The sequence below is a fragment of the Cotesia glomerata genome, linkage group LG3, assembly GCF_020080835.1.
Source record: "Cotesia glomerata isolate CgM1 linkage group LG3, MPM_Cglom_v2.3, whole genome shotgun sequence".
In the NCBI taxonomy this organism is placed as follows: domain Eukaryota; kingdom Metazoa; phylum Arthropoda; class Insecta; order Hymenoptera; family Braconidae; genus Cotesia; species Cotesia glomerata.
This window is the reverse complement of record NC_058160.1, coordinates 17,484,243-17,499,845: the sequence shown is the minus strand read 5'-3', so window position 1 is coordinate 17,499,845 and position 15,603 is coordinate 17,484,243. Positions and strand designations below refer to the sequence as shown.

Below are 15,603 nucleotides of genomic sequence, written 5' to 3'. Positions count from 1 at the left end.
TAGTTTGGACAAACTCTTGCAGCTCAATAGTTAGCTTCTCAAGGCGCTCCAACGCTTGCGTTCTCTTCATGTCAGCGCTTGCTTCAATCGCTGCTTGTTGAGCATGAAGCCCGTTTCTATTCATGTTTGTTTCCTGTAACTTACTCATTCTTTTTTGATTTACCAGCGCATCGTACGGAGTGGAGCGGGTTGCCATAACTAGGAACGGGTGTACCCTCGGAGATAGTACTCCTACCCCAGTTCCCTGAGGCCTAGCCGACACTTAGCCAGTCCCGGAATACACGGACGGACTAGACTCGCTCGGAGCGGTGAAGATTCCGATCTCTAACACTCACTGCGTACTTCCTGATCAAGGCCCGAAGTGGCTGGCTCCTGATCCACTGCTGCAACTTACACCTCGGTAGAGCAAGCTCACATCAGCCGTGGCCTGCATCGTCGGAAACTACGATACAGGTTCCGGTCACTCCCAGTGGGTCACAGCAGAGAACGATCGTCTTGTTAGGTCAGTTAGTGCGACCAACCCATTAAAGGGGAGTTTTGTCCACGGGAGCGTATTTTGTTTGGTTATTTTGCTTGGCTCCTACCCGCTGTACCTCATCAACTAAGAGATTAAGTGTCATCCAAGGACAGCGAGCGTTCTCCCATCCGCTCGGGGAGACGCGCCCGGTAGCAGTATCTCTTCTGCCCCGAGTGTGTGTGTGTGTGTGTGTGTGTGTGTGTGTGTGTGTGTGTGTGTGTGTGTGTGTGTGTGTGTGTGTGTGTGTCAGATAATTGATTAAAATTTCTTATTCTGATTTTGATTAGCATATAATGCTGTGTATCGAAGAAATCGTGCAATTTGTTTCACTAAAAGTTTCCATTATTTGATGTGTAGAACAATGAACTTCTTTCACATAAAATATTACTGGAAACTGTTGACAAACCTTATTGTAAAGCATATAACTTGTTCACGGAAATTAATCAGTTTATACTGTTTTTAATATTTGATATAATTACAGTATTAATTTCCTAAAATGATTATTTCCAAATATTGAAATACTTTCATTCCTTCTGTATTGAAATTTATAGGTTCTTTATGTTGGATCAATTGAGTTATTTACAAGATCTATTAGTTAGATTATTTTTGTTCGGCTATCGTTGAATACAGATTTCAAAATTTATGTGAAAATTTCTTTATAAACTATGTTCTTAACTACTTTATTAAGATTCTCAGAAGCTAAATATACCTGTAAGCCTACCCAAGAACGTACTCGTGAAAATGCAACATAAAGTTGACCATGATTAAAAATATCTTTTGTAAGATCTACCCCAATTTTATCAAAAGTTTGACTTTGTGCTTTGTTAATCGTCATGCAGAATGCTATTTTAATGGGAAATTGTCGTCTTTTAAAAGTAAAGGGATATTCGTTTTCACAATACAATGTTAACCTGTTTATAAAGACAATCTCTCCAGCTCTGTCACCTGATAATATTTTACACCTTAAAACATTAACTCCTAATTCTAGTATTATTAGTCTTGTTCCATTACAGAGTCATTCGCTTAAGTTTAAATTTCTAATCAACATCACTATAGAAAATTGTCGTAATTTCAGTTCATATGGCGGAAAATTAGGTGGATTCAAAGTATTCAAGTATTCGGGTAAAATTATATCATCGATGTTTCCGTTATCACAGTTTTCAGTACTGTCAACAGCTGTGAAAATTTTTTCAGTTGTAGAGTCCAAGAGTTCTATGACTTATTTATTTATTTCATCCACATCTATATTTCTTGTTGATAAAATGACTGCAGACGTAAGTTGATCATAACATTTTTCTCTGATTATCCTACCGTATACATTTTCTACAATATCATTATTATTTTATGTAAAACATCAGTCTGGTAAACTGACTTCATCATTCAAATTATTGACGGTTCCATTACCAATTTTTAATAAAAAATTCACAAATTCTATTTCTTCAGGTAATGCTCGCATATTTTGTGTTAATGAAAACTGATGAAAACCTCTCCATAATAAACTGAATTTAATAGAAAGATTAACAGTTTCACTTCGAGTCGCCCGAGGTTGAACTGGAAGTAATTGACGAAAATCCCTTCCTAACATCATCATTTTTCCGCCAAAAGGCATATCATTATCCATTATATGACGTAACGTACGATCTATAGTTTCTAGTGCATATCTAGGCGACATTGGAGCTTCATCCCAAATAAAAACATCAATGTTTTTCAAATATTCACTTTGCTTAGGAATTAGGTTTAATATAAGAGGATAAATCCGAGAACATTGGTACAGGTAACCCAAACGTTTTATGAACGGTTTTTCCGTTAGGTAAAAGGGTTGCTGCAATACCCGTATATGCCATTGTACAGACGTTTTTGTTTAAATTTTTTAGACTATGACAGAGAGTTGTATAAATAAACGTTTTTCCAGACCCACCAGGTCCATCTATGTAAATAAAATTAGATGTCGAAAGCCTTTCACTCTTAATTGAGCTTAATATAAAATTGACTACCTCTTTTTGACGGACATTAAGTTTATTGTAATACGTATATGAGTCGTTCGCGTTTACAGTTTGCAATAGTTCACCATCTAGTAATCCATCATCAATTTCATTTATTTGAATCATATTGGGAAACGTCGAAAGACTGTGACCTTCACGATTCAGCATAGAATTGATGTAAATGTAAGCTTTTTTCTCTCCTTCTTCTGCTCCGAAACGTCTTTTATAATCTTCGGACATAGATCCTTTAAATTCCTCCCATAAATCTTCTGGTCGAAGTGGCTGACAATGAATTAATATCCAAACAAATAAACAGCGTAATTACCGTGGCATCATCCATATTATTGCTTCATTTAATGTTCTTCTCCACTCTTGACCGTCTTCTATCAGACCAGCTGCTAAACATGTAGATGTAAAAGAATCATAAAGAGTTCCATTTACTGTTCTTAGTTCTTTAAAACTTTTTGCGCCTTTGATGTGAACCAATAATAATCTTAGATGAAATAATTCAACTTGAGCAGGACTAATTGAATACATTCGTCCAATAACGTTATGATGTTTTTTTCGTGGTTGCCAACTTGCAATTTTAGTCTTATCGTCTTTTTTAAAAACATAATGATTTGGAATATCACCATAAACATATTGGCGCGCATTTGGATCACGTTCATTTAATTTAAAAAAATCAATTAACATGGATTTTTTCTCTAAAGCCTCTTGAAGTTCTTCTTTAGTACAATTATCATTAATAGTAATACTTTGTTCATTTGGTAAATGTACTGGTAACCGAATTATAGAATGACTTTTGTCTTGAAGATCTTTTGATATAATACTCCAAACAGCTTCTACAGGCCCAACGTAACGAGCATCAACAAAATTACGTATTTCATCATAATCGTTAACGGTATTGAAATTATCAGGGTCATCACGAGAATCATGGGACGCATGAGCTTCTTCTGTAGTATTTGGTATGCTTCCGTTTACTATTATTACTGCTTTATCATGGCCTTTATAAACATATTTAAATAAATATTTAACTACTGTAATTGAGCATACAACTTCTACGTTAATATGACGATTGAAAGCTTTCAATAATTCAGGATTGTATGGTACAACATGACGATTATCAAATACACTGCTATTTCGTGTAAACCTGATTCCTTTGTCTCGGCGGCGATAATAAGGATAACCATCTGCATCCATCGTAGTCTCATTTCGAAAAGATTTGGGATATTTCTTCGAACAAATGCCATCGATTAAACACCAATCTCCGCACGGACTATGTAACATATTTTTTTTAACAATATCAAATAAAGTTGGATCAATAACAGGGTCTGAAATTTCTGCAGCGATTAATCTATCAACCTGTTCAGGTCTAGTTATCTTAGAATTACTTTTCAATGTCATTAACATGTGTAAATGAGGTAAACCACGTTTTTGAAATTCTATGACCCAAATGTAAGCTGCAACTTCTCCAAAAAGTTGCTTTTTTACAATTGTATCAATTAAAGCATTTTTTTTAATATTAAAGACACGTGCAACTAAATCGGGCCTATCAGATGCAGTTTGTCCTGGCAATAAGTTTTCGGAAATTTCACGCCACTTTGGATTGCACGTCATAGTAAGAAATAAATCAGGTTTTCCAAATTTACGAACAATAGACATCGCATCTTGATAATGTTGCATCATATTTCTTGGTGAGCCATGAAAAGTTGAGGGTAAAATAATAACTTTTCCAATATTGGAATTTGTGTTATTAACAGCATTTTGCGATCGTAAATGATCTATTAAACCTTGATAAGACTCTGCTCGCAGTTTCGGCTGTTGTTTTTTCAAATATTTTAATCTGTCTGATTCAACTTTAACATACCCATCGACTACCCATTGTTGTGTTAAGCGACGGCCCATAAGAAAGATATTGAAATCGTCTCGAATCGCTAATTGATACTTATAATAATCCGCGCGAGTCACACATCTTCCGGTTTTGTATCTATAGGGTATAGATATGTGCCATCCTTGATTTCCATGTGGATAAAAAAGAGGATAGACCCAAGGCTCCGAATTAGGATCAAGACTACTTAAAGTTTGAAATGACTTATCTGTTTTATTTTGAACAGTAACATATGATTCGGGAATTCCACCATCTGCCGTAGTTGAAAAAACGACTGCAGCAACTTCATTAATTCTCTGAAAATTATAACGTCTCGCATCCATGCCGGGTTTTAAAGTAAACATTAAATGTAATTCAGGTTCAATAACATTGCCATCTGAATCAACCGTAGAATTATCTTTTAAAACATCTTTCATCATCTGATACGATCGCGCAAAAATGTTATGTTGTCGTAATGTAGTATCAATTGCTTTCAAAAGATCAACATCACAATTAACATTTCTCTCAGATCTGCATTCGACAGCTTCATTAAAATCTACAATGAATAATTGTCCGTAACTGGGAGTCTCATTTGGAGATGGATATAATGATGTATTTATTTTATAATATATTTGCCCTTGTATTTTAAAGCAATAAGGACCGCATCTTTGAGACGACAAATTAGCTAAGTTAGCATTAAAAGACGCGAAAGAGAACGAACTATTAAAATTTCGAATACAGTCAAAAAAATTCTTAGATTTTACATGTGTTCCTGAAAATAGTGATTTTAATAATTCTGGAGTATCTGGTTGAGGTACGAAGTTTACACACTAATATATAATATTTTCTATTATATTCACAAATCGTATTTTGCAAATTAGATTTAGTTTATTACTATTTCTATTAATCTATAATCTATTAAAATTATGAAATAGTTTAATTGTTAATGTAAGAGATAAATATCATTTAATGATATTATTTTATAAAATCTTATTCTTTTAACATTAATTAATAATTATTCATAAGTTGGATACAGGATATAAATTGTTAATTTAATTTTTATATATTTCGTTGCAACATTATATTTAAGCAAGTTTAACAAAAATATGTTATTTAACGATCTTATTCTTTGTTAGATATATTGTTACGCTATTATTTAGCCGTTGAAACAAGGGATCATAGAATTTTCCTCACACGTGTCTTTTATGGCCTTTTCTCAGAATCTCAAGTACCTAAGGTTTCTCAGAACTCAACTACAATGTCCCTTTGTACTCGATAATAACTTACATTTATTTGAAACAAAATATACTCCATAAAATAAATATTCTACGATACAGAACCTAAACTTTCTAATTTGGACAGTGTTCACTATTTAAATTATGAATTAATAAAATAATTTAATATAATCTAAATTACATTTAAATTTGCACTTCACTGGCTGATAGCGTCATCTGCTGGATGCATCTAGAGGCATTACAGTACATAGTGTGGTTATCCTATAAGTAATATAGATAGTGATCGAGGATGGGACAAAATGCAGAAGGTATAAGGAACTTTTGAATTCTAAGGTTGGTGAACTTGCTGTACTAAAGATATGCTATAGAAAATGATAAAGGGGCGTTCATGATGGATAAAAATGCCAAGCGGTGCCTCCTACTTGCGACTAAGCTTATCGTAAAAAAATTGATAAAACAGGCCGTTCTAATTGATAAAACAGGCCGTTCTAATGTTCTAATTGATGTAGCATTAATGTAATAGATGGCGCGTACATACGCATTTCAGCTTAGAATAATTTTTAATAGCATTATAGGGCTCATAGTGAACGTATACGTTTTACATTGATAAATGCAGCTAATAAGTGCTTCATTACACGAGGAATATTATACTCCAATAAATAATTACAAGAATAATTATACTAATTGTGAAATAAAATATAAATTATTTATTCATATAATTTAAAAATAATTATGCAATAAGTAATTAAACAGTGGCGTGAATAAAAAATTTTTTTATAAATGATTTTGGAGTGCAAAAAATTACAACGATAATAATAATAATAATAATAATAATAATAATAATAATAATAATAATAATAATAATAATAATAATAATAATAATAATAATAATAGTGATAAATAAAATAATAATGATTATTATTATTATTATTATCGGTAGGTTTACAAAATTCGTGACAAAAAAAATATTATTTATAAATAATCTTTATGAACATGTGAAATAATGTGAGTGAAAGATTTCAGTATATCATTTTATAGTGTTTGAAGTGTAAAAGTTTATAGAAGTTTAAGTGAGTTTAAATAAAACTTCATCAATTAAATTTTTCAAGCTCCATTCTTATTTGAAAGCTAAAATGTGAGGGTATTATTTAAATAATTTTATGTTTTTTAAACATTTTTACGTTGTTTTCACGATAAACAATTTTTTTTATTTTATTTGTTAGTAATTAAAAAAAAATAATTACCCTGATTAAACAACTGAATTCGGCCGAATTAAAAATTTTAATTCTGTTATATTCTGTTAAATTCGGTAAAACCGAATTCAAAAGAATTAAAAATTTTAATTCTGTTCAATTCTGCAAAACAGAATTCAACTAAATTAATAATATCAATTCTTTTATATTCTGTTAAATTCGGTAAAAAAGAATTCGAAAGAATTAAAAAATTTAATTCTGCTCAATTCTGTTGAATTCTGCAAAACAAAATCCAACTGAATTGAAAATCGCAATTCTGTTATATTTTGTTAAATTCGGTAAGACAGAATTCAAAACAATTAAAAATTTTAATTCTGTTCAATTCTACGGAATTTGGCAGAGCGAAAATTAAAAAAAAAATTGAAATTTTCAATTCTGTTCAAGTATGGAAAATAAATCTGAAAATTGTAACATAATGTAAATTAAATACTACTGAGTTCTTTGAAATTTAATTTTTTATATTTTGAATCGTCTTAAATCTTTTACTATCGCAATTTCATTGTTATTAAATCCTAAAACTATGATTAAAATAATATCTATGAAAGGATTTTTCATCCAAATGAGAAATATTGTTATCAATTTTCGATTTTTCCTTACCAAAGTCTTGTTTTAATGAATAAATTCTAGTGATAATAAATATCTTGCTGTCGAGCAAAAAAAATAGGATACACCCCTCGAGAAGTAAATAAGAAAGCCTCAGATTACATGTTTGTTAACCTCGGCTTCGCCTCGGCCAACAATTTTAAATGTGATTTAAGACATTTCTTACTTTACTTCTCTAAGTGTGTAATATACTATTATGGCCGGGAAGGGAGTTCAAAATATTCTAGAGCCAAGTAGAAAAATTTCGCGGATATGAAAATTTTGAATTGAGAAAAAAAATTCTTTCGTTAATGAATATTTATTCTTCGTACGAAATTATAATTACTTACTGTAGAAAATTTTATTTTATAATCTAAGTAAACAGTTTTATTCATTTCAGAGTACTATTTACTTAACAGGCGAGACCATATTTTTCTCGGTTTGCTCTCACGGAGTTCAACGGAACTATCTCTGTTGCACTCCCAACAGCAGAGCAATTGCAGTTTCGATTGGTTTCACGAAACGAATAAAATTTTTGAAAAAAACGCTTTGTGGTGAAATAGTTTATTAAATTATCTATTATCTCTAAAAAAGTTTTTTCATAATTTCCATTCGCTTCGCTAAGCCGATTGAAACTACAATCACTGGTCTCGGCTGTTAAGGAAGTTCAAGCGAATCTAACATAAAAAATAATTTCCAACTTTGAGCTTTGAAATTAAGTATACGTATAAATAAATACGTCATTTATCTAATCCCAAAAGTTTAAAATGATTCACCGCTTAGTTACTTAGATATTAAATTTTAAAAATCACATATTTTATCTCCTTATACACGAGCTCTTATGGCGGACAAACTTTTGTCGAGACTTTAATTATTTTTTTCAATATTAAGCTCCCAATTTTAACGGATAAAAAACTATACACAAGAAACTTGGATTATTGCAAAATATAAAAACAATTTAATAATAATACATTACCGGTATAATTTTTGAAATATTTAAAGTCAAATTTTATGTTTGTAACTCGTTTACCGTCAGCTATTTATTCGAATAAAGGTTTGACAACATCGCGTCAACAGCTGAAAAAAAAGAAAAGGATAGAAGTATAGTTACAGAGATGTTTAACTCACACACTCATCCACGTCTCTGTTATGAGTATAATCAAGCGCGCTATTGCCAAATTTGTTTATTTATTCCGGCAAGTAATAAATACGAAAGTCATTTTATTACTTTACTTTATTAAATAAGTAAAAATCATCAATTATTAAATTGTTTAAATTATTTTAAATTAAAATAAAGAATTTTGACAAATATTGGGAAGACTAAAATTTAAAAAAAATTTTAACATTATTTTGACTCATTAGTTACGCTCGAACTTCCTTAATTAATACAAAAATATTCAGATTTCAACAAAATTTTTAATTTGTTTTAATTCAGTTAAATTCCGAGTCAGAGCCAAAAATCCGAGGATTATTTCCGAATTAAATAGAATTCAACGAAATTGAACATTTAAAATTTATTTTAATTCAGTCACAGTCGGAGTCGGAGTCAGAAATTCGCGGATCATTTCCGAATTCGAAAGAATTGAACCAAATTGAAAATTTTGAATTTGTTTTAATTTAGTCTAACTCGGAGTCAAAACCAGAGATTCCAGAATTATTGCAGAATTCAACAGAATAGAACTGACATAAAGATTTTGAATTTGTTTTAATTCAGTCTAATTCGGAGTCAGAGCGAGAAATTCGAGGATTATCTCCTAATTTAACAGAATTGAACCGAATTGAAAATTTTGAATTTGTTTGAATTCGGTCTAATTCAGAGTCAGAGCCAGAAATTCAAGGATTATTTCCAAATTTAACTGAATTGAACTGAATTGAAAATTTTGAATTTGTTTTAATTCGGTTTAATTCGGAGTCAGAGCGAGAAATTCGAGGATTATTTCCGAATTTAACAGAATTTAACTAAATTAATAATTTTGAATTTGTTTTAATTCGGTCTAATTCGGAGTCAGAGCCAGAAATTCGAAGATTATTTCCGAATTCAACAGAATTGAACCAAATTAATAATTTTGAATTTGTTTTAATTCGGCTAAATTCTGGCTCACCAGCCGAATTAAACAGAATTCATTTTAAAGTTAGGTACCGAATTAACAGAATTTAACTGAATTCAAAAGAATTAAAAATTTAATTCTGTTTAATTCGATCGAATTCAGTTGTTTAATCAGGGTAACATTCTTAAAAAATAATGCTCCAAAAGCAACGAAATACCTTCTACACGTGTTATCCATTAAGGTACAAATCATTGATTTGAATTGACCTTTTGTTTATAACGTATCAACCAATTAATAAGTGGTCTAATATTATTTGTTTTACTAAAGATAAAGTGGAGTTGGATTAGTATTTTTCATTAAAGAAGAGGATGTTGATAACTTCGACGGAAAACGTCGACATGAATGGCACGGAATTTCATATAAAAAATTAAATTTAATTGATAGAATGTCGAAAAAATGTTATGAGTAGAGGCGTGTGAATGATATTCCACTAATTCATGAGCGCAAAAGGCCCAGAGTAACCCAATAATAATTTAATGTTACAAGTACCCAGTCGGGTGCTCTATAAAATTACAAGTCCAAGAGTCTCTTGGCACGGATGGCACGGAATTTGTATAAAAAATTAAATTTAATCGATGAAATGTCGAGAAATTGTTTTGGATAAAGGCGTGTGAATAATATTTAACCAATTTATTAGCACAAATAGCCCAGAGTAACTCGAAAAAAATTAAATCTTGCTGGTATCCAGCCGAGTACTCAATAAAATTCAAGTCTCGCAATTTCTTGGCACGGAATTTCATGCAATTAATTTAATTAAATAAATAAAATGCCGTGTATTCGTTATGAATAATAGCGTGTAGATTATATTCCACCAATTCATTGCCATAAATTCATAGCCCAGAGTGACTAAAAAAAAAAATTAAATCTTGCTGGTGTCCAGCCGAGTACTCAATTTAAATACAAGTCCAACTATCTTTTGGCACGGATGGCACGGAATAAAATATTAAAAATTAAGTTTAATTGATGAAATGTCCAGAAATTGTTATGAATAAAGGCGTGTGAATTATATTCCACCAATTTACTGACATAAATAGTCCAGAGTAACTCAAAAAAATTCAAATTTTGCTGGTATTCAGCCGAGTACTCAATAAAAAGACAAATCTAGCAATTTCTTGGCACGGAATTTCATGCAATTCATTTAATTTAATAAATAAAATGCCGTGTATTCATAACAAATAAAAGCGTGTAAATTATATTTCACTGATTAATGAGCACAAATGGCCCAGAGTACCCAAAAATAATTTAATTAAACGAGTACCCAGTCGAGTGCTCAATAAAATTACAAGTCCGGGAGTCTCTTGGCACGGATGGCACGGAATTTGTATAAAAAATTAAATTTAATCGATGAAATGTCGAGAAATTGTTTTGGATAAAGGCGTGTGAATAATATTTAACCAATTTATTAGCACAAATAGCCCAGAGTAACTCGAAAAAAATTAAATCTTGCTGGTATCCAGCCCAGTACTCAATAAAATTCAAGTCACGCAATTTCTTGGCACGGAATTTAATATTAAAAATTAAATTAATTAATGAAATTTCAAGTAATTGCTTAAAATAAAGGCGCGTGGATTATGTCCCACTAATTTATTAGGAAAAATTTTCCAGAGCAACCAATTATAAATTGAAACTTGCTCGTATTCAGCCGAGTATTCAATAAAAATACAAGTCTGGCAATTACTTGGCAGCGATTTTAGTATTAAAAATTGAATTTCATAAATAGAATGCCGAGTATTTGCTGTAATAAAATCGTCTGAATTATATTTTACCAATTCATTGGCACAAACAGTACAGAGTAACTCATTAAAATTTAAATTTTACTGGTTCCCAGTCGAGTGCTCAATGAAATTACAAGTCAGGCAATCTTTTGGCAGGGATTGCACGGACTTTTATATAAAAAAATTAAATTAAATTTATATAATAACGTGTACCTGTTATAACCGAGAAACAAAGATGTTTGAATTATATTTTACCAATCTATCTGCATGGATAGCCTGTAATTATCTATTAATAAATTAAATGTTACTAGTTTCCAGGCGAGTGCTTAATAATAATAATACAAGTCCGGCAATTTCCTGGCACGGAATTATTCATATTAAATGGCATTCTGTTAACATCTAGCCAACCCGAGGAAAATTTTTTTTGATCTCCGCAGATCTCAACGCGCCAATTTTTATATCTCCGTGAATGTATAGAGATATAAAAAGATCTCTGTTGATCTCTATCCATATCGTACTTCATACACCGTGTAAATTTTTTGCAGATCTGAATACATTTTAGTAGATATAATTTGATTAAAACATTGGCATACATCTATAGAAGTGGCGGAGATCAACGTAAATCTAAAATAATTTTTCCCGGGAAGTATTTATTGGATATGATTATGGTAAATAATTTTTCTACGATGTCCTGGCTCAGGTAGCACGTAATTTTAGATAAACATTACATATTTCTGGTACCTGAAGTGATCTTTATCAGAGAAAAACGATAGTAAACAATTAATAGAAAATAACGTTCACACGGATAGCACGGACTTATTGATAATAAATGGCACCTTGTTAGCACCTTACCAAGTACTAATAGAAAATCTTGGTCTTGAATTATTTATCTACGACGTTTTGGCTTACCTGGCTCGTTATTATTTTAAAAAATTCCATATTATTAGTTCCTACATTTTTTTACAAGAAAAACAAATTGTGTTGAATAATTGAAAGGAAAATCGTTGACACGGATGACACGAAATGGCTCATATTAAATGGCATCTTGTTAGCACCTGGCCAAGTATATATTGAAAATTATGCTATTTACAGCAAGTAACGTCCGCACGGATGGCACGGAATTATTCATAATCAATGGCATATTGTTAGCACCCGGCCAAGTATTTCCTGGAAGTTATGCTAGTCAATCATTCACCTGCGATGTCTTGGCCTACATAGCACTTTATTATTTATAAAAATTAATTATCATTATCATCATTATTATTATTATTATTAATAATTATTATTATATTATAAGCATTATTTTAATTATTTCTACTCATCACTTGTTTATTACCTATTTATAAATGTAAATAATCTAAAATTTCAGACACATTTGTAGCGACTTAAGAACTTTCTATTCAAATCTTTATTTTTTATCTCTTAGAATTTATAATCTTATCTTCAGTCAATTGTAGATATATATTCATTTTCTTAAGCATTTTGTTTGTTTGTACATTTGTTGTAAATAATTAATAAATGTTATTCCCAAAACTACTAATGCGTCTTTGATTTCGACATCATCTTCCTATTGGCACCTCCAACTCATCAAAGTTTTTCTATCTCCTTCAGATTCCTATGATCAGATGTTCACCTTTGCAGATGTTTACCTATGATCACATGTTCTATTTTTCTGTATCCATGCTAAATTTGTTTTCATAAATTTAACAAGTACTTGAAGAATGCTTCGAGAATCTACTGTGTTCATTTTTTATTTTTAAGAACATTTTTGAACATTATGTGCACAATGTACCTTAGATATGAGTTTTATAGTGAAGTAGCCAATCATTTTTTCAATAACAGAGTTTATTTGTGCGTGCAACTGTGTACTTGGATGCAGAATTACATATACTTCTATTGTATTGATGTATTCGGCTCATTAAATTGCACATTAATTGACTTTATATCCCTTACCAAACAAAAGGATTCAAAAGAATTGGGTATTTGCATGATTTTGGTATTCATTAACTTTTGATATTTTTACATTCTATATAATTTTTTAAAATTTTTGAAAAAAAAATTTTTCGATTTTGTTCTTAAAAATTTAAATAATTTAATAAATAAAAAAAAGCTGATATTTAAATGAATAGGTAGCTCCATCTCGTGTATGTGACGTCACGATGCTTATTTTATTTGAAATTTTAAGCGCCAATTTCTCTTGTAAGCACGTGGCAGGTGTAAACAGTTGTTGTGCTGAATTGTACTTGATTAAAAAAAGATCTGGTAGTGTTGTTTATAATAAAATAAAAGTATTCAATTACTCGAAATGTCGTCAAAAAACAATTTTTGTTGGTGTATAGTTCCAACGTGTAGAAATACTGGTAAATCGACACCAGAAAAAATTTTTATTAATGTTCCATCGAATTCTGTTAAACGGAAAAATTGGTTAGATGCATGCAGGAATGAAACTCATCATCAACTCGGCTTTATTGTTGTGAAGATCATTTTGACGTAAGTATTTATTAAAAATAATTAAAAATTTCTTTTAATAATTACATAAAATTATAACCTAAAATTGTGATTTTCAACTCATTTCATGAATTGATGATGAACTTTATTCATTTTAGCTTAAAGTGGATTTGGATAATTGGTTAGAATGGACAATGGTTAGTGGTAACAAACGGATGAGGAATAATATTGTGCCTCATAAATTTATTGAGCAATCAAAATCCTCAAGCATGAATGATGCTCCTTCAATGGATGTAGATCAACTAGGTACTGAAACAATGAATTTCAATATTGCCAAGTTACGGCTGGATCAAATCTCTGGAAGTATAACGGATAATTTAAATTCTGAGTGCACAAACCAATTTAATTTCAATATACAAGAAGATTATGATAAGAACAGATCCAATATCTGCGATGACCGCCCTGCTATTGGAAGTCAAAAACTGAATGTTGGTGTCCAAGTCAAAATAAAGAGTTTATACAGGAGTGTAAAAGTTCAATGTAAACCTGTGACTAAAGATCGTCCATCATCTCCGATTGAGCAGTTGATAGAAAATGAAAATGCGCATAATTATTGTTCTCAACCAACGAATAATGATCCATTATCAAATCCTTCACCTAATACTACAAATTTATCTTCTAATACAACTGCTAGTTCATTCCCTACTTCATCAGATAATTTCTTAACAACAAATGGAAGTACAGAAAATGAATGGAAAAATACATTTCAACAAGAAGAATTTCAGAAGCGTAATTTAAAGCAAACACGAAAGAATTCGGTTGTCACCTCGTAAATACATCGGGATTCCGGATGATTGCTTGGATATTATTGATATTTTACGTATGGCTAATTTAAGTGACATTGATATAATTATTAAGTTAAAAAAAATAAGATTCGGCAAGAATTAAACGTCAGTTGCCAATAAGTTTTCGAAGCCGTTATGCAGCAGTAGAATCAATCATTGATTGTTTAGAAATTGAAATTGAAAAGTCAACAGATCCTGTCAAACAATCATTGACCTGGTCTGAATACAAAAAAATGTAATACGGATAGTTTCTCAATCTGGATACTTGGATTGTTTGAAACCAGGCGCTGCTGTACTTGCTGATAGAGGCTTCAAACACATAGAAAATTTTGTAGTTGAAAAAAAATGTACATTAATTAGACCACCAACAGTAAGTTCTGAGAAGCAACCAAGTCATGACGAAGTTATAGCAACAAAACGAATCGCCAGTCTCCGTATCCACATTGAAAGACTAATAAGAAAAATACGAGAATTCGAAATTTGTGAACCTCATTCATGTGTAAATATTAAACTTATTCCTCAGATGGATAATATAATGACAATCGCCGCAGCTTTAACTAATCTACAGGGACCATTGATAAAAAAAACATGAGTTATAACAGTTGCTGTTCAATAAAAATGTAATATTTATTTTAAGATTTCAATTTTTGTATTTTTGTTAATAAATAACTTAATTTATTGCAATGAATTAAATAAAAGTTTGAACATACAATTTTTCCAGAATCTACTTAGATCTTTTAGTAATTTTTCAACTAGTTGTGAGTTATAATCAATAAAAAGAGATTTGAATTGTCGTGTTTCTTCAAAAGTTGGGTCTGCTACGATAAACATTGCTTTTTTTCTTCCTGTGAAAAGCATTTGCATCTGCATTTGAGTAATATATTTTATTGAAATTTTATTATAATTTGCAGTGTCAATATAAGTGCGAAAGCTTTTTTCTGACGCCGGGCATTTAATTTCTACCACGGCATTTTATTTATTAAATTAAATGAATTGCATAAAATTCCGTGCCAAGAAATTGCTAGACTTGTCTTTTTATTGAGTACTCGGC

The 15,603-nt window shown here is 30.8% G+C and overlaps 2 protein-coding genes across 2 annotated transcripts; one reads left to right on the top strand and one right to left on the bottom strand.

Annotated features, from left to right (window-relative positions):
- Positions 1-2,820: 2,820 nt before the first annotated feature.
- LOC123261402 lies at positions 2,821-4,806 on the bottom strand. Its single transcript, XM_044722995.1, has one exon. It carries the CDS (start codon positions 4,804-4,806, stop codon positions 2,821-2,823), a length of 1,986 nt encoding a protein of 661 aa, XP_044578930.1.
- Positions 4,807-6,539: 1,733 nt separating this feature from the next.
- On the top strand, positions 6,540-14,920 carry LOC123260961 (metabotropic glutamate receptor-like protein P). Its single transcript, XM_044722372.1, has 2 exons — positions 6,540-6,736; positions 12,352-14,920. Exon 2 carries the CDS (start codon positions 13,902-13,904, stop codon positions 14,538-14,540), a length of 639 nt encoding a protein of 212 aa, XP_044578307.1. The 5' UTR covers positions 6,540-6,736; positions 12,352-13,901; the 3' UTR covers positions 14,541-14,920.
- The last annotated feature ends 683 nt before the right edge of the window (positions 14,921-15,603 follow it).

What these genes read in the sequence shown, in the direction of transcription:
- LOC123261402 (XM_044722995.1), bottom strand. Translation starts at nt 4,806, where the DNA reads ATGATGAAAGATGTTTTAAAAGATAATTCTACGGTTGATTCAGATGGC.
- LOC123260961 (XM_044722372.1), top strand. Translation starts at nt 13,902, where the DNA reads ATGGTTAGTGGTAACAAACGGATGAGGAATAATATTGTGCCTCATAAA.